Below are 27066 nucleotides of genomic sequence, written 5' to 3' on the forward strand. Positions count from 1 at the left end.
TTGTTTGGTGGCTCTTGTTTTAATTTCGAAATCAGGTGGCACAGACTTTAAAAGTTAAACAGAGTGCAACCAATTAATTATTTACACAGAATGCCAAACAATAACATGTAAAAAATAGTTTCCATCAATTATTGGCGTAGTTTCCATGTTCCCCATCCAAAAATATCCCATAGGCCTATCAGGTTTCAGGTAAAATTCTCACTTCCCCAGCAGAGGATCACTTCACTAAACACAAAAGTATCCCTGCATATTTATTAAACAGGACTAATGCTCAACGCCACTTTAGACACTATGCTGTATCATTTTATATTATCTTTCCTATTACCTTTCCTGTATTCTTTTTTATTACCTTTCCTGTAGTTCCTTGGCATTGTTCCGCCAATTGCTGTTATGGCACCTGAAATTCCCCCAGGGGATCAATAAAGTGCAATCTTATCTTATCTTATATAATATCATTTGCCAAAACTTTCTGTGAGCAAGTGGAACATATAGCCTACTGACGACTTGACAAGATATTTCTATTTGGTAAACATGATAAATTATTAGACAGCTTAGAGGGAATATTGGGAATATTATTCATGTGACTTTTTTTTTTAGGTATGGCTTCCAAATAGATTCATCTATCGTCTCTATTATAATGACAGGGCGAGTTTCACATTCGTATTTACCACTTTGCATTCCTTGTGCGCTCAACTAGTGATTGCGATACTTCCGACAGCACTTGAACGCAGCATCGCTGCGCCCTCTCCATGACTCACTCGGCCGAAAAATACCTATTTTTTTAAGCGCCACCCATTTACGTTCCGCTACACCAAGTTATTAGTTGTAGAAAGCGAGTTTAGTGGAGCAGTCAGTAGTTAACAGACAGCTCGTCTCCATCAGGAGCTTTCTAAGGCAGCGCTATCTAACTACAGCAACATCAAGTTAACCTCACGAGACAGATTCCTTTGTCGTCTTGGTATTTTCATCATCACTTATAGACATGGGACTCCTTCTGACCAAGCTGATGGCTGTGTTCGGTGACAAAGGTAAAGCCAACTTCACTTCACACAACCTATTTATCTTGGTAGTTTTCTATTTGAGTATTTGTGAATTTAACATAAGTTCATAAGTTATGGCATCAGGTATAGATAGGTCTGTATGAATATGTCTGTGTAAAGAATACAGCCTATTAGAAAAACTGTATAAATAACTGTAGTGCTTTCATGTAGTTTAGATTCCACAATTACATTCCTCTTTATTTATTACTTTGGTGAAACACTTTTTATTTTTTATTCTAGCTGACTTGACTCTTTTTGGCTTGTTGGGTGGCCTGTCTCACTTTACTGGACGAGAGGCTGAAGTTGTCTAATTTACCCAAATATTCAGCGAAAACAGTTGTTTTGACGTTTACCAAACGTGATCTGAAGTCACTGCTGAGCTGGTTTTCTTGTTATATAATGATGTTATGTCTGGTCTATAGATAAGAGATGTTCTGCTCAGTATACCATAGTCCTGCGCATGTGTCTTTATCTTATCTGTATCCATTTGTCTGGGGATGCTGGAATTTAAACAAATTATGCAACTCTATTAGTCTTTGTTTTGGATAACATAAGGGTAACATACCAACTGTTAAATGTTAGTGTGTGCAGGTTAACTGTAACGTATATATTTGACTTTCCTACAGAGCACAAAGTCGTAATTGTGGGTCTGGACAATGCTGGGAAGACAACCATCCTCTACCAACTGTAAGTGATATGTATTTGATTGGGCTATTTTGTTACAGTCAATCATATAAAGTTGAGTAATCCCACTGAAATGGATGCATGGATCATGACATGTTCAGATGCCAGCAGCACTTGATATCTATACTCTTTTAATCCTATATTTTAGAGCTCTGATTCTCAGCTAAAATGTAGTTTGCGGTGTCTTCAAGTCGCTCATCGTGTCTCTAATTCCAAACTTGTGTTCTCTCACCTTCCCACGCGTCCGTACACATCCAGCCTGACAAAGGAAGCAGTCCACACATCTCCCACGATTGGCAGCAACGTGGAGGAGATCTCTGTCCGCAACACTCGCTTCCTGGTGTGGGATATCGGGGGCCAGGAGAGCCTCCGAGCCACCTGGTTCTCTTACTACTGTAACACAGAGGTACTGATCTCTCTTTCTCTGCCTCCTCTCTCTCTCTCTCTCTCACTGTGTGTGCTTGTCCATGAGAATTATGAACACAAGACATAGGATTACAGCTGAAGTACAAAAAAGTAATTAACATAACCATAATAGTGGACGCTTTTATCCAAAGTTTCCTTGTGCTCTTGGAGAAGTTTAGCCCACAGAAATGGATTCCCAACGCTTTTAGGTTTTGGTTTCTGTGTTTTCCTTCACCAGACACTTGTCACAGTATGGGGAAATAAAAGCTTATGTTTTTTTAAGTTTCCTTCAGTTTCCTTAAAGTGGATTGTCAGCATTCTTCACTGGGGCTAAAGGGAACTGGTGACTCCAAGCAAGAAAAACGTCATCAACTTAAATTAAAAATGACAATGACGCTTAACACGTTTAACCAAGAGTTTGATGTTCATGAGTAAAGATAGAAAAAAAGGAGCATCGCCTGTTTTTCCAGCTCATATCCAAGACTTTCTCTTCCAGGACAGTGCTGAGTGAGCTTTGCACGTTAACCCATATTGACTTGTTGTTGTCATACCTTGCTCCTTGTATTGATAAAGCATGTTACTTAGCACTGTTACATAACTACTTACAATATAATCCATATGTGTATAGTGGCATTTATCAACCGGTTTGTGCTTCCCCTAGAACTGTCATTGATACCATGGGTTCACATATCAAGGGTTGAAAATAACATATTAATAGATAGATTAATAGATATGATATTTGTGTTTTCTCAGATTGTCATTCTGGTTGTGGACAGCACGGACCGGGAACGACTCACAGTAACCAAAGACGAACTGCACCGCATGCTTGCACACGAGGTACACATCCCTTCTCTTCTATATTCACAGCCAGGACGCCCAGGATGGTGCAGTGATTCTCATAGATGTGTGTTAATTCAAGAGTTATAACCATTATGGTATAGCCTTTCTTTTCTCTTTTTACTGCGTAATCACCCTTACAGTAGGAACAGATTATGGGAGAACTGGTTTTATGATGTAGGCCTGAACCAGGATAGGAAAGTAAAAGCAGCTGGTGAATAAAAACAGAATCCACCTGCTGCTGTGGCCAGTGGTTTAAAAAAAAGTTTGTTTCCTGGCCTGACGTAAAACCTTTTGTTATTCGCTGAGAGTGAACATAGCTGGCATTTACGTGTTGACACCTGAGACCTGCTCACGCTTTCAGAGTGACTAACTGCACCACAGATGTAGAGACTGCTCACTAACCCGTGACGGGGGAAGTTTCAACACAGTCTGCGTGAATCAGCATGTTGACATGTTTTTTTGTTGCTTTATTTTCCGCTGAGGTTGCTGTTCTCTTTTTCTCGAAAGACGATGTGAGCACAGTCTGAGGGTTTCTGTTAGAAATGTTTCAGCTACATGAACATACTGATACTGAGAGCAGAGTTGGTAACACAGCCTTTCTTACATGTGCTTATAGGACCTGCAGAATGCGGCCGTTCTGGTTTTGGCCAACAAACAAGACGTGAAGGGCTCCATGACGGTGGGAGAGATCTCCCAGTTTCTCACACTCAACTCCATCACAGCTCACACCTGGCACGTCCAGGCCTGCTGCGGCCTGACGGGAGAGGGGTGAGTCCCGCTGACGCACCACACTCTCCCTTTCTGTCTGTCTTTTATGCTTATGAGGCAAACCTAAAAAATTACTCACACACCTGATAGCAAAAAGCAAAAACAGCATCTTTTTGCTGGGATTACCACATTATTTTGACTAGTTTGGGGGTGACATTGTGTACCTGCCATTACACTGCATCTTCTCAGTTCTCAAAATGCGTTTCTCTTTCGTTTTCCAATTCCTCTCCCTTTTCACAGTCTACCTGCCAGTCTGGACTGGATGAAGTCGCGGGTACTGGCAAACTAGAAACCCCCTCAAGTGGAATAATCATCAATCAACTGGAAAGCAGCTTTCCCTCCGTCCAAGCTAAACCTCTCAGGCATCGCAAAAGCCACAGTACCCGGATCAGGACCAGGACTTAAAATTGTGTGTTGGGCGAGTCCCTGTGAGCATCGGATGTGTCTTCAAGCTGGCCTTGTCCCCCCCCCATGTCTTACCCAGCTCCGAGAGAGTCTGCAAGGGGCTGTTCAGGGTCCTGGTCTGCCTCAGGATGAATGAGCGTCATAGAAACCTGTCAACAGTTACGACCTCAGTCAGGATGGGAAATGAACACCAGCCACCGGAGGCAAAATGGTGGTAAATTTCGACTCTGGGTGGTGAATTTTTCAACTGAACCAGCCAAAATTCCTGTTAGCTGGTAAAATTGTAAAAGTCGCTGGTGAATTCTGGGATTTATCAGCCGCTGTGGCTGGACAAGAAAAGGTTTTGTACCCTGACCTCAGTTGTGTGTGTGTGTGTGAGACGATGTGCCGCATCGTCCTGCAGTGACCCCACTGTATAGGTCCACCATGTTTACGTAAGAGACCCTGTCTGACCTGTGGGATCTGAGTCCATTTAGGTTGCCAAGGTAACTGTCCTATAGTGAGTTAACTAGTGACCACAAGACCTGGTTTCATCAGCTGTGTGAAGTTCATGTACCAGTAACTGAAATGTTTATTAAAATGCCATTTATTTTTTTACTAAAATTAAACAAGTTGCAACATAGCCTTGAGTAACAAAAAATTATGTAAGGCATCTAGGCAACCATGTGCAATCAATCAAACACTAAAACATACATTTTAACACACAGCATTATTTAAGATATAATTCTTTACCATTGTGTAACTAAGTGAAATTTTTAGTAATCCAGTGACCTACAGTTCAGTTTAACTCATGCCAGAAAGCGTGACAATCATAACAGGATCTCACTTTGACTTTTGACTGATCATTCTTGTCATTGACTATTTCTTAACTAGTTATGCCCTAACTACTTGTGGTGCAACTGAATTTAGTACCTCACTAGTTACCAAATAACTAATTACAAACTATATAGCACCTTATTAAGCCGCTACAAACACTTCACACCATGACTGAGGAACCAATTGAACCTGATGTGTAAAAAAACATGTTTTGTGCCAGTGAACCACAGGACAGCTTTGTTAGACTAAACGGTGCTTATAGTAATTTATTTTTAGATATTGAGGCACCTTACGTATTACAGAAATCAGTGATTCCCTGAATGTGAAAAGCAGCACCATGCTGCTAAGGAGTACAATGACTTGTATATAAAAAATAATTATATATTCTATTGTGTACAGTTTTTTATGAATAAATGTAAATGTTGGCGAAATATACATTGGGTGTGTTTTCTTTTCCTTATGTAATATAATTTTGAATCAGGGATGCATGATGCTGCTGCCAGGGTATGTTAAGAGAGTATGCCATATGATGGAAATAATGTACATAAACTGTGTTTTAGGGTGGTTTTCCCCTTGTAATGTCAGTATAGACAAAAATTAGGTTGTGCCGAGATTTATGGTCCATCTTCCAGATTTTCATATTTTTAAAGAACATAATTTCTTTGATTCTGTACCACGAATTCGCAGCATTTTATTCTCTGTGGTGTGGTACAGCTATAGCAACATGTTTTCTGTATTGTTATAAGGTCTACTGCTACGTATATGATGTTAAGGAACCTAGATTTCATGTGAGAAAAGAAAAAAAAAAAGAAAAGAAAACAAAATCAGGGGGCATCCGGATTTGAACCGGAGACCTCTTGATCTGCAGTCAAATGCTCTACCACTGAGCTATACCCCCTGTGATACCGACGACGGCTGGAAATCATGTTATTATAACTACAACAGTGCGTCTACACTGGTACTTCACTTAAACGATATTCAAAAGGTCATTATACACTTTATTCTATTAAAAATCCGTTTAATTTTGTCGACGGTAGCGGTACTTATCAGAGTGCATAACGTTATTTGACCACTAGGGAGAGACAGAAGCCCGTAAATTCAACACTGATACTGGACTTCACACGTTTTGAATAAACGTAATATAACAGAAGTTAGTGCACACTGTAATGCATTATTAAAATAAAACCTATAAACTTTACATTCATTATTATATCATTCTTCATCAGCCTTTCCTCCCACTTCCTAGAGACAGACAGTGAGAGGGAAAGGTAGGCTATTTCGAAAACGCTGTAAAAAAGCAACCGTTATTTTTTCTGACCTTACTAAGCTAGGAAAATAACTCCGTCAGACGCAGCAGACACATAACTAACTTTGTGCTTTGGTTGTGAAGAGTGTAAATTCAACGGTTTAGCTAGCTAGAGGCATTTGGTGTAGAAGAGGAACCAAGGATGGTAGACTATGCTAATCACAGTGGTAAGTTAAAGTTATCTTCTTTTCTGTGAACAACATTTAAGTTAGTACATTTTTATTGGATAACATAGCCTGTAGCCTGTCTGTTTACCTAACAGTCATGTCAAATATTTAGGCTAACACAGTGGCCTGTAGCCTGTTTACTTAACAGTCATGTCAAATATTTAGGCTAACAGTGGCCTTTTAGACTTAAACCAATATCTAGTTTTTAAACGGGCATTATACACTGATCACAAGCTAAAAGGGGCTTACAAACAGTCTGAAGAGCATTTAGACCAAAGTATTTCCACCCAGGCACACATGCCTTACATCTCTTGTTTTCAAACTCTCCATAAAGGCATAAGACACTTGCCTCCTTCTCTTATCCAGTCTGTGCAGAGAAACTGTGTAGCTGCTTCAGACGAGAGAAAAAAAAAAACCTCTGCCAAATCTGAGATTTGCCAAACTGCATTTAGAAGCAACTATTAGGGCTAGTCTGTAAACACAAGGTTAAACCCAGAGACATCTGTTTCACTTGTCTATTTTTGTGTAAAAACGGTACTGTCAATAAAGTTAATCTCAAAATGTCTCTTCACTTCAAGCAGTCTAGTGCAGTTTCACCTGAAAAAGAGGTGAGCATTGACTCTTATTGATGAGATAGTGTAACTTGTGGATGAAAGTTTCAGACAATGAATACCAACACTAGCTAATGTTAATACTGGTTGAGTGCTTTAGTTTATGGAATTGGAAATCTTTATGGAAATGGAAACTATCTTACTAAACAAAGGAACTATTTTGGTAGGAAACTATTTGATATTTCAAAGTTGTTAAATTTCATATTGCATATTATTTCATACCTGTCTGGTGGATTGGATTACATATTAATCTCAGTGAGAAGTCAGAAATGCGAGTGTAGGCTATTGCATTTTCTTCCTTGAAAGGTGATGTTTGTGCCACTGTACAAAACTCAACAGAAGTGAGTTTATACAAGCATATTTTCACATTTTTCCCCAGGGGAGCGTCATGCCCCATGGACCCCCCCTAGCTGACTATTTTCAGGTTAGTGCCCTGTTAAATATTTTTTTTTTATGGCATTTCTGCTTTATTAGACAGGTTCACAGTGAAAAGAGACAGTGAAGGTGGGAGAGAGGGGGTGTCACAGCAAGAAAGGATTCCAGGCCAAACTTTTCAAACGATTTCAAAAGTCACATTACTCTTTCTGTTGTGGACAGTGATGTGCAGAACAAAGTGAGTGCTCTGAATTAAGACAAAGGGAAATAAGCCAAGAACAAACCACATTAAATTATTTTTGTCTTCGGCTTTAGCCAATCAGAACTGAAGACCAGAACTATGTGTTTTATATGAACTTATAAACAGCCATTTATTAAACCAAATGAGACATAAAGAACTAATGACAGCTTAAACCCTTTGATGTGACAATGTATGAATACAATGAAATGTCTGAATTTAACATAGCTGGGTTAACATTTCATAACAAGTAGTTAATAAATCAGAAATTTGGACTAATAAATCAGAAATTTGGACACAGTAACTTAGCCTAAAGTTTCCAATTCAGTGCATGAATAGAAATGTGTCTTTGTATCTGTATCTGCATGTTACTTTGATGTTAAATGATCTGATTCATGCTAATTTAAGCTGCTTAAGAGAAAATGCCAAGAAATGCATGAATGTGAAATAAATTATCATTGACTTTTGTAAATATTTAGATGTACCTACAACTGGAAACGGGAGTGGAGGGGTACGTTTTGTTTAATTGATGTTAACCTGTTATCTTTCTCTGCATCTATTACCTCTCCCTTTTTAGGGAAAGCTTTATTTAGATTTAATTGTGTAAATGGGGGCCGCTTGATTTTCCTATTTTACTATCTAAACTTCTACTTTCTGAAGTGCTTCTTCTCAGTGAACCTACAGTATAATACACAAGTAGTATTTAGTGAATCCTGTTAGACAGGTTGGGTCACACCTTATTTCACCTTATAAGACACTGGGCTAATCAATGTTTTTTTTGTTTTGTTGTTTTTTATCACACAGAGCGGTGGGATGAGAAGCTATCAGGTAAGTTGCTATACAACTATATAACAATTACATAATTTCATGGTTATTTCTTGGAAACTCCTCCATGGAAGTCTTCCTCTATTTTCCCTATAATTAGTACATGATGTCATGGTTCTTTCCAGAAAACTTCCTAAAAAATTAACAGTTACTTAACTCCTTTCAAGGAAATAACTTGGAAATTTAATAAAAAATAAAGCGTTGCCAAGCAAAGCAAATATTAGCAGTGTACATCATGTATTATCTAACAAACTAGGTGACTTTTTGACAACTTGCAGCGCTTCACATTCAGTGTAAAACATACAATGTGTTCATATCACTCTAGGCTACATTCAATATTCATTCAACATTCAATATTTACTATTCTATAGCTATGTTGGAGCAGTATGACTTACAGTATTTTGAAGAGAATACAGGAAAGTGTGAATATATGCTAAGATGCTTGAGAGCAAGATAAAAAGTAACAAAATATTATAGGCCAATAAGAGTCATTCCTGCTCTTCTCATGCAGGCCAATCAAGTTACCAACTGAACTGATGCTCCTTCTGGATCTTCTCATTAAGGTTTTTGGCCTTTGGCTTTATAACCTTTCCAAGAATTGGAGGTAGAGTGTGTTATGACATGGAGTTTCTCCATGTGTGTATGAATCGCTGTGTACCGTCAAAAGGAGCTTTATAGCATTTTCAACTTCTGATGATCATTTACAGTAGATGTGGAGCTGATCACATGTCTGACTGATCAATACCTTTCAGAAAAGTAGGGGGCACCCAGATTTGAACTGGGGACCTCTTGATCTGCAGTCAAATGCTCTACCACTGAGCTATACCCCCTATAGGAATATATTCATGGAGTGGTCTTCATCAGAGTAATGAATGGGCAACGACTTCAGCCAAATTGCATAACAATGTTCTTTCCAGATCATTGAATTGTCCCGCTGAGCTTCAGCCAGTCCTGCTGGATCAGACCCCCTGTGCTCTGCTCTCTGTCAGGTCTAAACACTGAGCTTACAGTATATGAAATGTATCTTCAACAGGAAATTATTTTAAGTTGCCATGGCAGCACAGATTGCCCGTGGCGTAATGTAAGGGTTCGTGAGGATGAGAACAGGCACTGAACTCGCTTTAAGCAGTTTTAGTACACTTCATAGGCACATTACAGAGCTCCAATAACTAGACGTCCTCTGGTTGACATGGCAACCGACAGATCACATGCACCAATCAGAGTGCGGGAACCAGATGTTATAAAAAAAATATGAGAAATACAAAAACATTACCTAAAATAATCCAATCTTTATCCAGTCTGTAGAAATTAATGAAGGTGCTGTTACTGAACTAATACATTTTCTCAAGATAAATACACAAACCATTATGCGGGTTGATAGTTGATAAGTACCTGGACATAAAGTTGTTCATCTGTATTGAGCAACTCAGATTCTCCTTCTTAATGTTGTCATTCAGCTTGTAGACTAGTAGAGGTCGGTAGGCTATATAAGAATAATATACACTGACTGTACAAAATATCTTCCTGATACTGAGTTGTAGCCCCTTTTGCACAATCCACATTCAATTATCTCAAAGTTTAAAAATCCTTCTCTAATACCTCTTCGCTTCTCTTTATCTACATCTCCTCCATTGTGATTGGTATGGATTTAATAAGAGAAATCAGTAAGGGATAATGGCTTTTACCTGGATTCACCTCATCAGTGTACTCCATGAAAAAAGTCTCTCAATATTTCATCCATCCAGTGTAATATCTTATTTATCTTATTTAGGAAATAGGAATGTTCAGAACGTGCTGTGAAATTAGTAGCAATTTCAGTGTCTGTGTGTGATTTGTTTGTTTAAAGTCAGTTATGACTATTCTGACTGAAACTTCACACCTGCTGCTGTAGACACTGTGTTATGTGTTTACAGTCTGGATTGTGGGATAGGGTACTGATAGTCCTTCCAGCTGTGAATCTAATAAAGGCTTAGCTGTTATTTTCTTGCCAAAGATCCCATGTTTTCTTTCAAAGCAGGACAGGAGATGAAAGCAGCGGCTCAGAGAGGTGGTGGAGTCTACCGCAGCGCTTGTAAAGCTAGTTTTTTTTTATCAGTTTGCGTACCATAAAAAACAAGGCTTTCACATAACGGCTGGAAATTAAACTGCAACAAAAAAACGCTGTTCTATTTCATGTAAGCCACAAAAGTCTGTTAGAATACAGACGCAGTGTTTCGAGGAGTAATAAAGAGACTTAGCATGGAATTTGTAATATCACAACTACCACTGACTTTCAAACTGGCATCATGAGCAGCTCTCCATGTCTAGTCCATGGTGTTACATGTGTCAAACATTTCTCACTGTCCATGCAGCTCAGTCTACGCACTGGACAGAGGGAGGCGCCATACTGCTGCCCAGTGAAACTCCTATTTCTGCGGTTATCAGTCAGAATGGGAGAGGGAGGTTAGAGCTTTGAGAGAAGAATAAATTATAGATTTCGAAAAGTGAAACAAAGAGAATAACTCGGACGGCCAGGCCCTTTGAAGCACGAAGAGGAAATGCTTTCTCTCCTGCTGCAAAGCCCCATCGGTTGATCCTTGTGTCATTGCAATCACCATGGCAACGGAAGACCAGCGCTGAGGAGGAGAGAAAGGGTGTAGACAGGAACAGGGTGTGTGTAGAGAGAGAGAGAGAGAGAGAGAGATTTTGAGGGAGGAAGAGAGTGAAGAGCAGTGTGAAAGTGGGACTCGGAGAAAACTGTTTTGGAAAGAGAAGAGACAAAGAGCTGTGTTTTTGCTCTTTGTTTTTTTTTTTTGTTGTTTTTTTCGCTGCTGAACATGTGTTTCAGTTTGGTGATGCTATTCCTCTGTCTCTCCCAAACGGATTTGGGAAGAGTTTGGGCTCGACAGCAAACAGGTGAGCTTTCCTTCTGCTTGACCACTCTTCCCTGTTCATCATCATGTCTTTCAGCATTGCTTTACTCTCCCCAACCTCACCTGTACTGCCTCCTCAACACATGGGAACCGCTCTCAACTCTCTTAAGGTCACACAGCTGCTTCAGCCTACAAAGGTATGGCCAACCTCTCTTGCATCCGCTCTACTTTTTTTCCTTTAATCCATGTCCATTTTTATTTTTGTCCCAGCAATGAAACTTTGCATGAGCACACTTTGGTTGATTGGTTACTGCAGCCGTTAGCCTATTTGTCCTGAAGTTGGCCAAATAATTAATGTTCATATTAATTTATTGGCCCTTGGATGCCGTGCGTGCTACTGCTGCTATTCTAACTCACTGTAAACCACAGAGCTCCAGCAGGAATCTTTATGGAGCGGCAAATGGGCATGCCATGCCCTTTTTGTTTTATTCAGAAAAGTGAGTGACCTAGTTTACAATGAAGTGTACCATAAAAATACCCTATTCCACAAGCATGCGACCGAGTCTAAACAACAACCCGCAAACAGCCTAGGTCAGGTTTAAAATTAGATTTTGTTTTTTTCTTCTTTTGGCCTCCCTGCTAGTCTAGAGTCTGGAACAATCCTGGGAGGCTTTGTCAACTGAATTGCCAGAGAGAGGGCATGGGATTAAGATTTGTCACTTTTGAAAGAACAGGACTTTATTATGTTTATGCATGTTGATGCAAGTGTGCCCTATGTGCCTTAATTGGGAGTGGAGGGAGTGGAGATGTGTGCTTTGAATATATTACCTATATATTATACCTAAAAATTTGTTCTTAAGTGATCTGCCTGGTAAAATAAAGGTTAAATAAATAAATAAAAGAAGAACTGAAGAACTCAATTGGTCTTGTCTTCCCATAAATTCCATCACCGCCCCCACTCCTCTTTATCAGTTGCACCAGCTCTTTACAAGGCGCTGTCGGTGATAACGGAGATACATTTAAGCCGAAACTTCATCATTACTGCTTTTCCCTATATTGCATATCAGCATCCATTGATCTGATGAACTCCTTTTTTGCTGGCATGATTCTACAGGACAGGAAATACATGTACTATACTTATTGTCCTTGATAAAACCAAGCAACACTTTAAAAACAGCTTGAAAAAAAAAAAGTCGAATGATTCATTATTCCTAGTGCTGTGCAGGAGGCGCTTAGATATGCGCTTGCAACATAGTGGGTTCAACTGTGGGTACTGACCCTCCATATACTCCTCTCCATTGCCGTATTCGCTCTCTTATCTATCTTGTCACTCTCCATTATATACTGTTCGGTTAAAAAAAGAACTACGGCCCTCAGAGAGCCATCTACAGCATCGAAACCAGATTAGAAAAACACAGAACCCTGGGATGAAAATGAATTGTGCACCGGGTGATGACCTCAGTGTTGGCTTCCTGTCCCCTGTCCCGCTGAGAAGTTTGCTTAACAAATAGCTTGAAGCTGGTCCAGGGCATTCTGGGGCTAAGCGTGAATTGGAAGGAATAGAAAAGAAGAGTGAGAAACATTGTTCTGTGAGATTGGATCTTACGTCAGATGTTATTGTCACAGTGGATCACAGTGGAAGTCGCGTGCAATTTTATGGATTTGTGACAGCCATAGAAATATTTTAGGAAAAATAAAGTGGCAAGAACGTAAACTGAACTCAACAGCTTGAACGGTTCTCTGCTAAGATCTAAACAACTTATTCTTCAGAAAATGACTAATTTTGTTGGAACTTGGAACAGCATTTGTACAGGAGTGGTTGTGGCTTTCTGGGTTGTGACTCCTTCACTTACAGTATCTCTCTTATCGGACAGTGAAAAGTAGAAACAATCTCTTTATCTCACCCATGAGGGGGTTGGATTTCACCATAACAGAAAAAAGTGAGGTAATCACTACACCCGTTTTCATAACAAGCCTCGACCACGATGAATGAAATATCTCGTTTTCATCATGTGTTTTACTTTAAAATGTCACTGACCCTGTGCCACTCTCTGAAGGAGGTTAATGTTATTGGATTTGTCATTTTAAAGATTCTCAGGTGTTATGGATTTTATTAAAGAGACTCCTCTCGAAGTACTAATCCCATCATAACTGTCACTGTCTTATATCAGTAACTCCTTTACTGGCCAAAATACACATTACTAAAGAGGAGAGACATAACACAACCTCTTAATATTTTATAGCAGATAGGCAGATTGAATAATATGGGAGAGTGGACTGAAATGGGGCTAGTGTCAAATATAAACCGCTGTGAATCTGTGACACAAAAGTGTATTTCCACTTCACTTCCACTTCTTTAAATGAATGAAAGTGAGGTGTCGCACATCTGTGATTCGACCGGACGTCTTGAAACGAACCATGCATGTTTATTGTGGGTGACGGTCAGGAGTCCATGCCAGCTCCTGCAGCCTCTCCTCAGGAAAGGGTGTGCCCTGTCACCCCCGCTCTGCGCTGACCGCTCACAGAAAAAGGCATGGAAATGTTGTGGTTTGGTGCCGCTTGCTTGAGCAACTGGACAGAAGTCAGTCTTACTCTACAAAACTGTCTGCTCTTTTGTTGCTTTCTGTTTTGTCTTACTGGGTGTCTTACATTTTGAATTTACTTTTCAAAATACCCGACATCCTTTGTGTCAGTATTGCTCTCATTGCCTCAGTCGTTCATACCTTTACACCCAGAAACAGACGGGGCCTGCACTAAATTCAGTGCAGACCTCATATGGTCGTCTCTATGTTCTTGACCAGTCACATTTTTCTCACTTTTTACATCTGACTCACCAACACCATTTCTAATGTGGGACAATGAGGTAGATTTGGATTCACAATAAGAGAGTTGGCTGTTGTGCTCACAACTGAACAGAGATAGAGGCAATTATCTATTATTAGCCATTACCTTCTAACTGAGGCACCGCCCTGTTCTTGTCCTAAAAGAGGAGCAGGCAAACAAAAAAACAAACCCAGGCTCATCTGCCTTTTGATTCACCACTTCATTGCAATCCTTTCTCCTTTTGCATTATTTTATGGATTTTTTGGACATTTTTATTTCATGATATACACAAGAATGTAAAAACAGATTGGAGAAGTAGTGTTTAAATCAATGTGCTCGGCATGGACAATATACAAAATGTTGGAAGTTTTATCTGACATAGCCTACATATTTTATAGGCCATCAACTGAAAACTCAAACATCAAATCCCCATTGTAAAGCAGCCAAGATGAATTCTTGCAATCCTGCAAATGGGTGATGGACAAAATAAAGTAAATGTGCAAAAAAAAGAATATAAGCCAAAAGTTGTCTTTTTGGTCTGTGTTAATTATGGGATGCATAGGTGTCACCATTATGTTGTTTCTAAGAATACTGCATACTTACAGCTGCAAAGCCAGGTTTTGTATCACTACTGATTTAAGGTCAAAAGGTATTGAAAGGCATCTAAAATATTGGGTTCTTACAATGAGAACACTCATTTTATTTATGTTTATGTGTATTTGTACTTATATTGTGGAAAAATAAATCTAATAGTTGCACAGAAAAAATAATGAAATCTGCTTTCATTTAACAAATACAGGTATCCAAAAAAAAGCATTGTTTTAGAACTGGTTTCTGTTTTGTTTTGTTTTTTTGTAATACATTTTTCATATTATTTTTGAATTGGAACCGGTATTAAGTTCCAAGAAATTTCTTAAGACACCCAGACCTTGGAGTAGACGTTGTCAGATGAATTTAACTCAGAAACCATGTTAAAACCGTGTGCTTTCCTGGTCCATTTGAGGTCTCTATCTTACAGAATATGGTTGAGAGACTGGGAAAAAAAATTACAGTTTTGGCTTGTTGAACCAAAACGGGCAAAGAAAACAATAGATGCCCTGGCCAGGCCTTTCCACCCCCACCTTCCTCCCATTCTGTCCTCTAGTTTAATGGTTTCAGAGAGGAGAGGGGGAGTTTCTGTCAATCTTATCTAGCAGACAACCTACAATCTGACTCCTCTCTCCTTGTTTTGGTGCTGTGCCAATGATTTTAATACTGCTGGCCTGGAGACCAATGACCTGAGCAGACATGATAAGCCATAACTTATATTCAATCTGCACCCCTCCCCACTTTTACATAAATCAAGATATGTTTATCTGACCTCAGCAGCCCTGCACACATCATTTCTGCTCTTACCTCATGCCACAACAGGGCGGATTCGGAGCTCAACAATCACGTCTAGGTTTAACGTATTAACTGTCACGAACGCATTGACGCAGGACTTGCAGTGAACCGAAGGGCGGAGGGAAATACTCATGAACAAATATAATAAGCTTTGTATGAGGTCAGTGCACTCTGGTTGTCACTTCAGGCACTGGTTAAATGAGGTGTTGTGCAGTTTTGATGGCTGTGAAAGACATCAGTATCATGATATTGTTTGATGCACTGTAATGTCTAAAGCAGGCCTCACCAACCAACCAACGTCCAGTGGTGGAAAGAGTACTACAATGTCCTACTCCAGTATAAGTATTAGTATTATTAGTTTGCTGATATTTTACTTAAATAGAAGTAAAGGCACTGGTGTAAAAAAATCACTTTAGCTCATTTAAAATGTACCCAGAGTAAGATAAGATAGCACTTTACTGATCCCCTTGGGGAAATTCAGGAAAAGTAAAGGTGAGTTACTTTTTAGAAGAGAGAACGTTGTTAGATGTGATCTTATTTATGCAATTCTAAAAGAGAGTAGGGTTCAAACTCGATTCTTTTAATTGGAAAAAATGGAAGTTACAAAATAAAGTGCACAAAGTAAAGTCAGCTTGCTCTTTCTTTGCTAACTGACCGTTCACTGCAAATGGCTCCACAATTTGTCAATTTATGATGTTCCAGTTTCTGTTGCTTATATGGAGAGCCACAAAATCTGTACTCTGTAATGGATGTTATTTCAAAAGTACATTTCAGCAAAAACATACTTAAAAATAAAATTACTTTCTGAGTTTAAAAAATACCCAAAAAAGTACAAGTACACAAAAAAGCTACTCAATTACAGTAACGAGAGTAAATGTAATTAGTTACTTCCAGCCACTAAACCGAGTTGAGGCTGCATATTCGAGCCACGTCCTACTAGACAATGAACATCTGCAAAAATGCAGTGAGAAAGGATTAAGTTCTAGTGTCAGTTTTCTCATTAGGACTGGATAGTAAAAGTAGAAGAGGGAGTTGCTTCAGCTGGGAGGTATAAGAACATCTACATGCAAGGAAGGTTTCTGTTGTCAGTTTATACTTCACAAAGTGCAGAATGACTCTGAATTCAAAGCTTCTGTTTTTCAGCAGCCTAGTTCTTATGGCTTCATCTGGTGTCTCCTGGGCTACTCTGCCCATTTTGAAACCAACTAGGTGTCACATTGTTGTGCACAATGTGGGTTCGGCGCTGGGTGGGAGTTCACTTTCGTAGCCACACCATAATTTCTGGCACCCCACTGAGCCCTGCCCTTGTCCCCTAGGAAGTTATTTCAGTCTTGTGAGGTTTTGCAGACCTCAAGAACCAGTTTTGTCACAAATCATGTTACTGAACGTGCAAACACTTAGACTAGTTAGCTACCCCCACCCCATCTTTAATTAACCAGTCTGATTTTTGTATTCATTTGCATGTTATCAGTTTCAAACTAGCACACATCTTCAATCTGGCCTGGCAGAATGTGTTCGATTCTGGACAGTCGGTATGAAGCCTCTATGGAAAACGCTGTATTCACTCAGTTAAATGTGAATACCAAAAATAAATCAAGCATTCCTTTGTCTGATTTGCAACCCATTTATAGGAGTGGGATGGGAGCTGAAATAGAGTGCCTTGGCTACATCAAACAACCTCTCTTATCCTCTGTCACTTGCTTATTGAGACACACCTGAGGGGAGTAAACTTCACTTCTTGCTGCTTTCAAGTGCTCCTCTCAAACTCCGGTATCTGACCTAGGTTCTAATTTACAGCTTGTCCCGCACGCTTCTGAAATAAAAAATAAAAAAAAATTGACCCAGTAACATCTTTACAGGTGGATTTATTTAGAATAAATTTGTGAAAACAGACAAGTCAGTGTCAAACAAATTGACTACATCACTCTCCAGCAGTTGCTGACATACCTGTCTTATTATTGGCCCCCTAAAGTCACATCACAGGTATCAGTAAATTCGTCCTTTCCGTAACAAGATTCCCACTATCGCATTTACCACTTTGTTGGGTCGTTCACGTGCGCTCTACTCATAATCGCAGAACATCAGACCGCACCTGTTCCGGTGATGCCCCACGAATTGCCTGGCGACCACATCCATGCCGGCGACATGGATGCTGGCGACCAATTCCGCCTCCATTCATTTTCTATGGGACGCGAGTAATTCGCTGCGCTGAGCATGCTGGGATAGCTCGCGGCGCGGTGAAGGGCGGTACAGAAGTTGAGCTCAAGTTAACTTTATGCAAATGTACGCGTCTCGAGAGCCAATCACTTTCGAGGCTGCAGCACCGACGCCTTATCTGTACAACGAGAAAATGCGAAGTTAAACTCGTGAAGAATGTGACACTTGTATCGTAGCTGATAATCTAACCATGTAAAAAAAATAAATGTAGCGAATCTCTTAGTTAGACTAACGTTGTTGTGAAGCAGTCATTTCCATTTGGGCAAAGGAGAAAAGCCTGTAAATCACGGACGTAGACCTACAATCCAATCCAATGCACCCGCAGGTTTTCCAGCAGTTGAGGTGGGCGGGCTGGGGGCATGGATAGGCTGGGGGCAACACCAGAGTTAGCGTTAGCATGAAACAGCAAACAATCACACACCTTAAATGCACAAAACAAAAGCGAATAAAGACGACGTTACATGGATAATCTACAGGTGTTTGAGCGTGGGCAGTCTAACCGGACCAAGAGAAGACCCGGTGGAGTTCACCCTGCTCAGTTTAATCTGCTCAACACGAAACAGTCCCGGCAGAAAACACCGGAGCAGCAGAGGCGAACTCTTCGCGGCAGCCAAGCTCACCACGGCATGAGGTTCACGGTGTTTCTGTCCAGGAAATTGAGCCTCACGGAGTGATTCTCTGAGCTTTTTTGTTCGAAGCAGGCCCTCCGCCATTTCAGAAACCTCCTGTAGTTCACTGAAAGCCAGAGAGAAAAAAACAGCAAACGTTAAGTACAGGAGGCCGCCCTTATTTAGGGTTAGAAGAGACACCCCGCAAGTCCAGTGACCGCCGACTCTGGGGTTTATATAGGCTGGTGACGTAATCAACTCACCCCGTAATGTATCTAAAAAGCCGCAACACCAATCACCGTAATACTTCTAAAAACAATTGAAATACCAGTCAGTAATATTCTAGAAACAGCTGCAACACCAATCACAGTAATATTCCCCCAAAATACTGCAACACCAATGATTGTAATATTTCTAAAAAAGCCGCAACACCAATTTTTCGGGCTCATGTTCCTCAGCTAACATGACAGCATGTCTTAGGTTTTGTCTGAATGCCTTGCTGCGTTTGTGATTAATTTCTACATGTGTTTTGATCATTCATATAATCCTCGATGATCTATAAAGTCATACCTTTATCAATAAAAACGTTTTAAAACATCCTGAGATATATCTTTTTTATTTATGGGGCAAAACGAGCTAAACAAAGAATTCAACTTTCATGTACCATTCAAAAAGTCATTGACTCCCATAAACCCTCCTGATTTATATATTTCAGAACATTCTTCAACTGAATGAAGACAACCCAGAGGTTGTTGTATTTGGCCTAACTAATGCACCTTTAAAGTTTATTATAATGATACCTTGGCTACCTGGAAACTAATATTGAACAGGCTGCCAGAAATTAGTTGGCAGAAGTTGTTCATGCCTTTGTGTCATGTATTGATATATTAGCCTGGTGTCCAGCCCCCATGAATCACAGTCTTTAGCACGTTGCGATTCATAGGGGCTGGACACCAGGCTATTGATATATTGTATTCTTTGTATTTTTGTCTCAACTGTCTCATGTGAAACTACTTCAGAATGGCTTTTAACTAGAGCTAAGTGGAGGGATTAGATAACTCCAGTTTTAGCTACCTTCCGTTGCTTTCCACTTGAATTTAGAGCTGATTTTTTAAGATTTTATTGCTAACCTTACACTTTAACCTTAGCTTGGGCCAAGCTTATATTACACGTGTTTCACATTATAAAGCTTTTGATCAACCATTTGTGACAAGCACCCCTCAATTTTGTAACAACCTGCCTATGGAAATAGAGGAAATACGATTGCCAAACACGGTGTCCTAATTAACAGCTGAAGTCTCAGTTTTATAAACTTGTTTTTAAACTGTTTTTGTTGTCATTACACTATAATACTGATACTGCTAATTTCTTTCTTGGTAGCCAAATGTATTTCTGAATTTTGCTGAATCAGCTTTAACAAGTTATTAGGGTTAGGCATGAATGAATTCTATCTTCAAACAATAGTCTGTTCTTTTACATGTGTTTTTATTATTTTACTATACAGAACACTGTTTGTTCAGAAAAGTGCTACAAATATAGGCAGTAGCAGCATATTTAGTATATTTAAAACGGCAAAGAAAACGTTTCATAATGGGCAATGTCAGAAAAAGACTAAGAGAGAGAGAAACAGAAAGAAGAGAGAGACGAAACAGTGGCACAGTCCTAAAACATTAAAGTTTTAATAGATTAATCTTCCATAGGTCTATCAACTGCTTTAATCTCACTAAGAATAACCAGTTCCTTAAATTTGCAACCTTTCTGCAGACTGTCCCACGCAGAGGTGAAGTGGTCATGAAAGCTTTCTTAGCCATCTACAGTATGTCTGTGCTTTAGCTACAGTCAGCAGAAATTACTTTTCAGAGCTCAGTCTATACTTCACATTTTTTAAGTAATATAAATACATAAATAGCAGGGAATCTTATTAGCCTTGCATACTGCTATACCACTGAGGCTACATGACAGAGATGCCCAAGTCCATGTATAAGTCCAGGTGTAAAAGTAGCAGACAGTCATTTTCCACACTCAAAAGAAAAATCAAAATTTGTTGCTAAAATTAAATCCTAACATCAACTATACAGTAACCCTTTCAGTGTGTGGCTTCCAATATTGGCTTGAAAGAAAGACAGCCATCAATTAAAACACCCAAATCTTTACAACAAAACCTACCTACCTCACATTGCTTACCATGTGCGGTTAACCCGGTTTGTATGAATTGACAGTTTCTTCCAAGCATCATTAACAGTCATTTACACAGCTTTTATCTACATTCAACACCAGCTTCAACTGGCTTCACTAAGACTGACAATTTCAAAAGCAGCTTGTAGTTTCACATGTGGTTGACAGAGTATTGAGCCACAACTGTAAGCATCATTCATAGTGTCTGCATAAAAATTTATTTTTGAGTATATTTTGAGTAAAGCCAGATTACTCTTCTGACTGTGAATGGCTCCACAATTGGCCAATTTGGTCCAGTTTCTGATGCTTATGGAGAGCCACAAAATCTGTAATGGATATGATTTAAGCAAAAACGTACTTAAGTAAAAGTAAAATTACTGATTTTAAGTAAAGACAAAAGCTACTCAGTCACAGAACATGAGTAAATGCAATTAGTTCCACCCTTGGAAAGGTTTATCTGCATTAGTCTGCAGTCATTGCTGCTGTCAGGGTAAAAAATAACTTCAGCATGGTTGCTGTTCTTATTCAAAAGAGTGTGGGAGTGCAGGAACCCATGGGTTCAGAAGTTGAAATGCATCATTGCTCACAGCAGGCAGATGTTCATACTGCATCACATGCCACAATTTCTGTTAAAACTATGTAGCACATGACACGTCTTATGTTTTTAGATGCAAAACATACTAACCTGATCTAATGTTATAATTGTATTCTGGACAGGCGATTGGTACAGTGTGGACTCGCAGCATTATGAGGAGTCATCCAGCGCTGGCAGCCGTGCCCACAGGGCCCAGAGGTCGTCTGTAGGCCGCGGCAGGATGAGCAGGGCGGCGCCGGGTGGAGGACTGACCATCGACACCCTGCCAGACAACATGACACGCTTAGTGGTGAGTGTGGCACCAGAGGCTCTGCATGACTCTAATGGTTTGTGGCATTTATGTTTTTTTTCTCTCTTTGACACTGTTGGGTTTGTTTTAGTTGGAGCTGAGCACTGCCCTCTTTTGGAAAGTGAATTTTACTCTTTTAGACTCACTTGCGGAAAGGCGTGATGACATGTGATTTTACCTCATGTGTGACACACTCTCTGAACGCAACCGCAGTATTACAATCTCTAATCTACTCTGTCGACATCTGTCTTTTCCCTTCCTCTGTATTTCCGTGTCTGTAAGGAGGATTCTGGCAGGTATTACACATGGCGTAGTTTCGGCCCTGAGGACCAACGCACACATGAACTGTGGGTAGACATGAGTGACCTCCAGCATGGCCAAGTCAGAGTGCATGGCATTCTGTCCAATACACACAGACAGGCAGCGGTGAGTGACACACACACACACACACACACATACACACACAAACAAAAAAAACACAAGCACTCACTCTCTCTCTCTCTCTCTCTCTCTCTCTCTCTCTCTCTCTCTCTCTCTCTCTCTCTCTCTCTCTCTCTCTCTCTCTCTCTCTCTCTCTCTGTGAATTTATTCTAAACTTGCTTTCATGAATCATTTTTCTGACCATTTACCAGAACAACAGTAACACCCAGGATGTTTGTGTGCTGGGGATATAGCTCAGTGGTAGAGCATTTGACTGCAGATCAAGAGGTCCCCAGTTCAAATCTGGGTGTCCCCTAACTTTATACAGAAATGCAGCATTTGCTCAACCAACTGGATGGAACTAAAATATGTGTGAAGTACTCTTAGATATTAGAAATTTGAAGGACAGCTGCTGCAGAGTTATGCAATGCTGCATCTTGACACAGGTGAAACTGCTGTGAGGATGAAGCACAATGTGTTAAAGCAGAGGCGATGTGGACAGACCTGTGGAGCGTGGAGACAATGATAACTTCATCGTCAGAATGTGTCTCGACAAAATCACAGACAAATAGGTGAAGCTCGGCCAGACACCAGTATTCAGAGATATTCTGTTTGGCAGCAAAATGAATCTTTCCCAAGGTCCATAACCAAGTACTAAAAATGTCTGGCAGCAGCACTTAAGAGTGCACAGACAGCTATTGATTTTTGTCAGAGGAGAGAAGCATGTTATTTTGTCTGTACATTTTATGTGAAGGAGAACAAACTAGGAGGGAATTCACACTGAAACACAGCTTGGGGAGCCAAGGGACTGTGGAACCTGAGCAGATATAGGCTAACAGCTACAGTCCCGCCAGAGATTGTCAGCACCTGCCTAAGTTTTGACCTTGTACTGTTGTCCAACACCTGGCAGGCTGTCTAATATGTAGAACTCACTTTGCCATGGGAAGATGTGGTGGATCAGGCATAGGAAAGGAAGAGTCTTACACACTGAAAAAACAGGCCAAGGCTGAACAGTGACAGAGAAAAGCCAGAATTCTCAGAGTGGAAATTGAATATTATGGATTTGTGGCAACATCCAATACCAGGTTACTCAGTTGGAGAGGTGGGGATTATTGATTTTTATCTGGTTATAAAGGTAGCAACATTTGGGATGCCAGTATTTACTGTTGAACCTCCTGGAAGTGTTGTGGGTCTATTCAACAAAATATCTGTGTTAGGAGGAGCACACCCAGTGACCCCATTGACATGCTCCCACTCAAACTATTTTCTCGAACTTACAAGCCAGGTAACATATGCGCTTAAATTAGAACAGTGCAAAATAGTCACATCAGACTGCGTGTTGGGAAAAATGTCCTTCACAGACAGGCTGCATGCAGACACACTTACACAAACACACACAGACTCTCAGAGGTGATACGCAAATATAGGAGTAAGGTTGAGCCAGAGCCTGTAAGTGTACATAGTAATGTGTACACATCCTTTTACATAATGTGTTCAAAGGTAAGACCTGTGAGAGGGCTAGTAGGTGGGGGTATAGCTCAGTGGTAGAGCATTTGACTGCAGATCAAGAGGTCCCCGGTTCAAATCCGGGTGCCCCCTCATTTATGTTGAAAAATAAAAACTATATAGTATAGGGAAGCGAATATTGTTACTAAACCAGTGAAGGAGTTTCATGAAGAAAGTGGCCTTTTGGATTGATGTCTTAGACTGAGAAAAATGATGATGAATACAGATGGTGCAGACCAGGAGCATGCTGGCGGAAAGAGAGCAACACCGGTGTTCATTTGTCTGTTAAATTCCATCAAAGTCTATGACACAAAGTCCAACAATGTCCTATCCCACCGATTTTAGCCTCTTTGTCGCCTCTTTAGCCCGTCCCACTGTATAACACACTGCTCTGCCTCTTTCTCTGTCTGAACGGACAAGAACCGATGCTGACCATTAGGACGCTTAACAATGTGGGGCGGCATTATGACTGTGAAAACATAATGACTTCAAACAGGAGTCTGCCATCTGCTGCACTGTCGAGCCTATTATGAATAGACAGTCCATATCAGATAATAACTGTAATAAATATCATTGCATTAAAAGTAGTTTTTGAATAGAAATAAGCTTAATTCTCTGCATGTATAAATATAAATATATTGAAATCTCTCTCTCCATCTCTCTTTCTCTCTCTCTCTCTTTCTCTCTGTCCCTTTCCAGAGGGTCGCTCTGTCGTTTGACTTCCCATTCTATGGACATTACCTGAGGCAGATTACCATAGCAACAGGAGGTACATTTATTTTCAGGCAGATGTTCCTTGACCTTTTCTGCACATATTCACAATGTTGTGAAATTGTTACTTGAGGCAAACAAGTCTTACTCAAGTCTTACATATTCTTCCATCTGGCCATTTTCAGGGTTTATTTTCATGGGGGATGTGACTCACCGCATGCTGACTGCGACACAGTACATCGCCCCACTAATGGCCAATTTTGACCCCAGCTACTCCAAAGAATCCACTGTGCAATACCTGGACAATGGTAAGCTATCAGTTGATATGTGGACATGTCCTTGTTTCTCAAATTGTCTGGACGTTTGTCTGACTCCTCTTTGACATTTTCTTCCCTCAGGTGAGGTGTTTGTGGTACAGTGGGAGCGGGTCAGACTCCAGGGCAAAGAGTCAGAGGGGGCGTTCACCTTCCAGGCTGCGCTTTACAAAACAGGAACCATCACATTCAGCTACCGGGATGTGAGACCCCACCTCCACTCTGTGCCTATAGTGTCATTCAAAAAGCTGTTTGCAAAGTTTTCTCTCTCATAATTGTCTGTTTTTCCGTGCCTGTCCAGATTCCTCTGTCAGTCGAGGTGATCGGTTCAGCTCAGCATCCGGTGAAGGCAGGTTTGTCTGATGCGTTCATGGTCGCGTCGTCTGCTACTCAATCACCAGGTCAGCGATAATATTGTTCATACCTCTAATAGCTCCGTCATCCAAAGACATGATCACTCTTCCTCTGTGAGAATCTTCAGACACGCTATAATCATGTGATATCTCAGATACAGATTCCCAGCAACGGACGATTTTTGAGTACCATCGGGTTGAGATCAATACTACAACGATCACCAACAACTCTGCTGTTGAGTTCACTGCGCTGCCTAGTAAGCGGTCCTGCTCCATATGTCATCAAAAGGGATAGTTTTCAACATATTAGCCTCCATCACCACAAATCTCAATTCTCTTGTCTCTCTCTGTTCACCTGACTCAGCCTGCCTGCAACACAACAGCTGTGAGCTCTGCCTCTCCTCCAACCAAACCTCTGGCTGCAGCTGGTGTAATGTCCTCCAGAGGTGAGTAGCTCACTCTGCAGACTCACATCTTAATGTGAGAGAGGCAGTGTTTGAACTCCTGTTAATGTGCATCTTGTGTGTGTTTTAGATGTTCGGATGGCATGGACAGACACAGACAGGAATGGCTGGACTATACCTGTTCAGAAGAGGTACAGCTGGACGTGATGAATGACTACCTGTTTATTTACTATTTCACATGTGTCAGAATTTAAGCCCATTCATCTTTTCTATTGTATGTGGACAGAGCAAAGATGTAACCTGTGAGGATTACTCCAGGGATGGACCTGATAGCTCCATCGCTCCCTCTGTCACACCAGAGTTTGAGGCCGTAACCCCTTTGACTCCGCTACAAAGCGGCTGTGAAATTGATGGTGAGGCTGAGTTGAGTTGTGTGCCTGTGGGAGGCTATATTGTCAGTACAATGCAAAGTTAATGAACTCCAGATTTAACATATAATTCGATGACAATTTTGGAATATTTCTGCATTAAGGTCAATTTTGATAACTAAATAGTCTGGTACTTTGAAGTTTGAAATTCCTGTGTATTTGTTTTCTGTCTCCCTCCAGATGACACCAAACGTCATATCCTCAATGGCAATGGTGAGTTAATACTTGCTTGAAACATTACTATGGAGCTGTGTGATGGGATTTTGATCATCTGTCTTTGTTTTGCCGACAGATCTGAAGACAGATCCCCCAAGGCCGAGCGGGGGGATGGCTAATACAGGCGTGATAGCAGGTGTGGTAGCTGCTGTGGTGTTACTTTTGGCTCTGATACTGTTGGCACTTTACATCAACCACCATCCTGCTGCCACATCGCCACTTTACCTCGTCCAGGTGAGCGCTGCAACAGCCAAGCTGTTGTCCAAGTCTGCCCATGTTTTCTAGCTTTCATCAAACATATTTTCTGTGTGCTTCATTTATTCAGCGACGCAAGAACTACTGGCCATCCTTGAAGTTCCAGAAGCAAGGTTTCCAGCCCGGCTACACAGAAATGGAAGGAGAGGGTCATGAGAAAGAGAGCATTGTTGAAGCTGGGCCGTGCTGAAGAGAAGGACATCAAAACGTGGAAGGAAGAAAGATATTTGCATTGAACTGGCTGCTTACTGTAGACTTCCCTAAACCTATTAAACGTTCACATTCCCAAACCAATTAAACTTTTACATTCAATTGTGATAGTTATTTTTTAAGGTGCACATCATTCCATTGCAAAAAGTCCAAGAAATTGTATAGCTTGGGTAGATTATAGCAGAATGTTATTTTTTATAATTTATTTCTTTTGAGTGCCTATTTCTGCTGGATTAAATGGTGGTTGCATTCCACCTTTTTAACTGTTAAGGAAAGAAGGCTGATGCAACTACAATGAACTGTGAAATGCATGCCACTATCTGGACAATCTTGGAAAATACATTAACAACATTGTATCACATCATACAAGTAAAGATGTGGGTGTGCTTCAGTTTAAAACCCTGGTGTTTTTCATTGTGCAGTTGATCTTTTAAGTTCCACTTTTTCTTTTCCAGTAATGTGCTATGTACTTCCCTTTCAGGGTCTTTGGTTCTCTAGTTTGCAAGGCTTGCTTGTGTGTTTTTATGTCAGTTGATGCTCCTATTAATGTGTTAATTGTGAAAGTGAGTCGTTGGATGTTGCGCATAGTTGGACTGCAAATTCACAAGGTGTTGCAGGCAAACGGTTATGTTATCCTCAAAGGAAAAGAACATCACAACAGAAATGTGACATGGGGATCATGGGGATACAGTGCCACTCTTCTGACAGCAGATGGCGCCCTAACCAAATGTATGACTTGCACATCAAGTAGGACACGCCGTGAACGTGGCAGATGTGTAAAAATGTGATTTGAGATCACCGTTTTGGTTCGTTTACACGAAAGCCCC

At 40.5% G+C, this 27066-nt stretch overlaps 2 protein-coding genes and 4 non-coding genes across 7 annotated transcripts; 4 read left to right on the plus strand and 2 right to left on the minus strand.

Annotated features, from left to right (window-relative positions):
* Positions 1-814: 814 nt before the first annotated feature.
* Positions 815-5393, plus strand: arl5c (ADP-ribosylation factor-like 5C). The gene is made up of 6 exons (XM_071909294.2): positions 815-1028; positions 1667-1727; positions 1983-2130; positions 2883-2966; positions 3586-3737; positions 3978-5393. Exons 1-6 carry the CDS (start codon positions 983-985, stop codon positions 4024-4026), a joined length of 540 nt encoding a protein of 179 aa, XP_071765395.1. The 5' UTR covers positions 815-982; the 3' UTR covers positions 4027-5393.
* A 391-nt stretch (positions 5394-5784) lies between these two features.
* On the minus strand, positions 5785-5856 carry trnac-gca (transfer RNA cysteine (anticodon GCA)). The gene has a single exon. It is a non-coding gene; the product is annotated as a tRNA-Cys (tRNA).
* Positions 5857-9238: 3382 nt separating this feature from the next.
* trnac-gca (transfer RNA cysteine (anticodon GCA)) lies at positions 9239-9310 on the minus strand. Its single transcript has one exon. It is a non-coding gene; the product is annotated as a tRNA-Cys (tRNA).
* Positions 9311-11268: 1958 nt separating this feature from the next.
* Positions 11269-26583, plus strand: LOC139919514 (plexin domain-containing protein 1-like). 2 transcript variants are annotated; one of them, XM_071909308.2, is made up of 14 exons: positions 11269-11375; positions 21256-21422; positions 21705-21848; positions 24048-24117; positions 24245-24367; positions 24458-24576; positions 24675-24774; positions 24882-24983; positions 25091-25172; positions 25261-25321; positions 25417-25543; positions 25739-25771; positions 25851-26008; positions 26100-26583. In XM_071909308.2, exons 1-14 carry the CDS (start codon positions 11297-11299, stop codon positions 26217-26219), a joined length of 1485 nt encoding a protein of 494 aa, XP_071765409.2. In that variant the 5' UTR covers positions 11269-11296; the 3' UTR covers positions 26220-26583. The 2 variants fall into 2 exon arrangements, with proteins under 2 accessions (XP_071765409.2, XP_071765410.2); XM_071909309.2 differs by having other exon boundaries at positions 24888-24983.
* On the plus strand, positions 22087-22158 carry trnac-gca (transfer RNA cysteine (anticodon GCA)). The gene has a single exon. It is a non-coding gene; the product is annotated as a tRNA-Cys (tRNA).
* trnac-gca (transfer RNA cysteine (anticodon GCA)) lies at positions 23370-23441 on the plus strand. Its single transcript has one exon. It is a non-coding gene; the product is annotated as a tRNA-Cys (tRNA).
* Positions 26584-27066: the final 483 nt, after the last annotated feature.

The sequence above is a fragment of the Centroberyx gerrardi genome, chromosome 7 (genome assembly GCF_048128805.1).
Source record: "Centroberyx gerrardi isolate f3 chromosome 7, fCenGer3.hap1.cur.20231027, whole genome shotgun sequence".
In the NCBI taxonomy this organism is placed as follows: domain Eukaryota; kingdom Metazoa; phylum Chordata; class Actinopteri; order Beryciformes; family Berycidae; genus Centroberyx; species Centroberyx gerrardi.

Coding starts and splice junctions, on each gene's coding strand:
- arl5c (XM_071909294.2), top strand. CDS start 983: ATGGGACTCCTTCTGACCAAGCTGATGGCTGTGTTCGGTGACAAAG. Junction 2,131..2,882: donor CTTACTACTGTAACACAGAG/GTACTGATCTCT, acceptor GTGTTTTCTCAG/ATTGTCATTCTGGTTGTGGA. Junction 2,967..3,585: donor ACCGCATGCTTGCACACGAG/GTACACATCCCT, acceptor ATGTGCTTATAG/GACCTGCAGAATGCGGCCGT.
- LOC139919514 (XM_071909308.2), top strand. CDS start 11,297: ATGTGTTTCAGTTTGGTGATGCTATTCCTCTGTCTCTCCCAAACGGAT. Junction 24,368..24,457: donor TGTGCAATACCTGGACAATG/GTAAGCTATCAG, acceptor TTCTTCCCTCAG/GTGAGGTGTTTGTGGTACAG. Junction 24,577..24,674: donor TCACATTCAGCTACCGGGAT/GTGAGACCCCAC, acceptor GTGCCTGTCCAG/ATTCCTCTGTCAGTCGAGGT.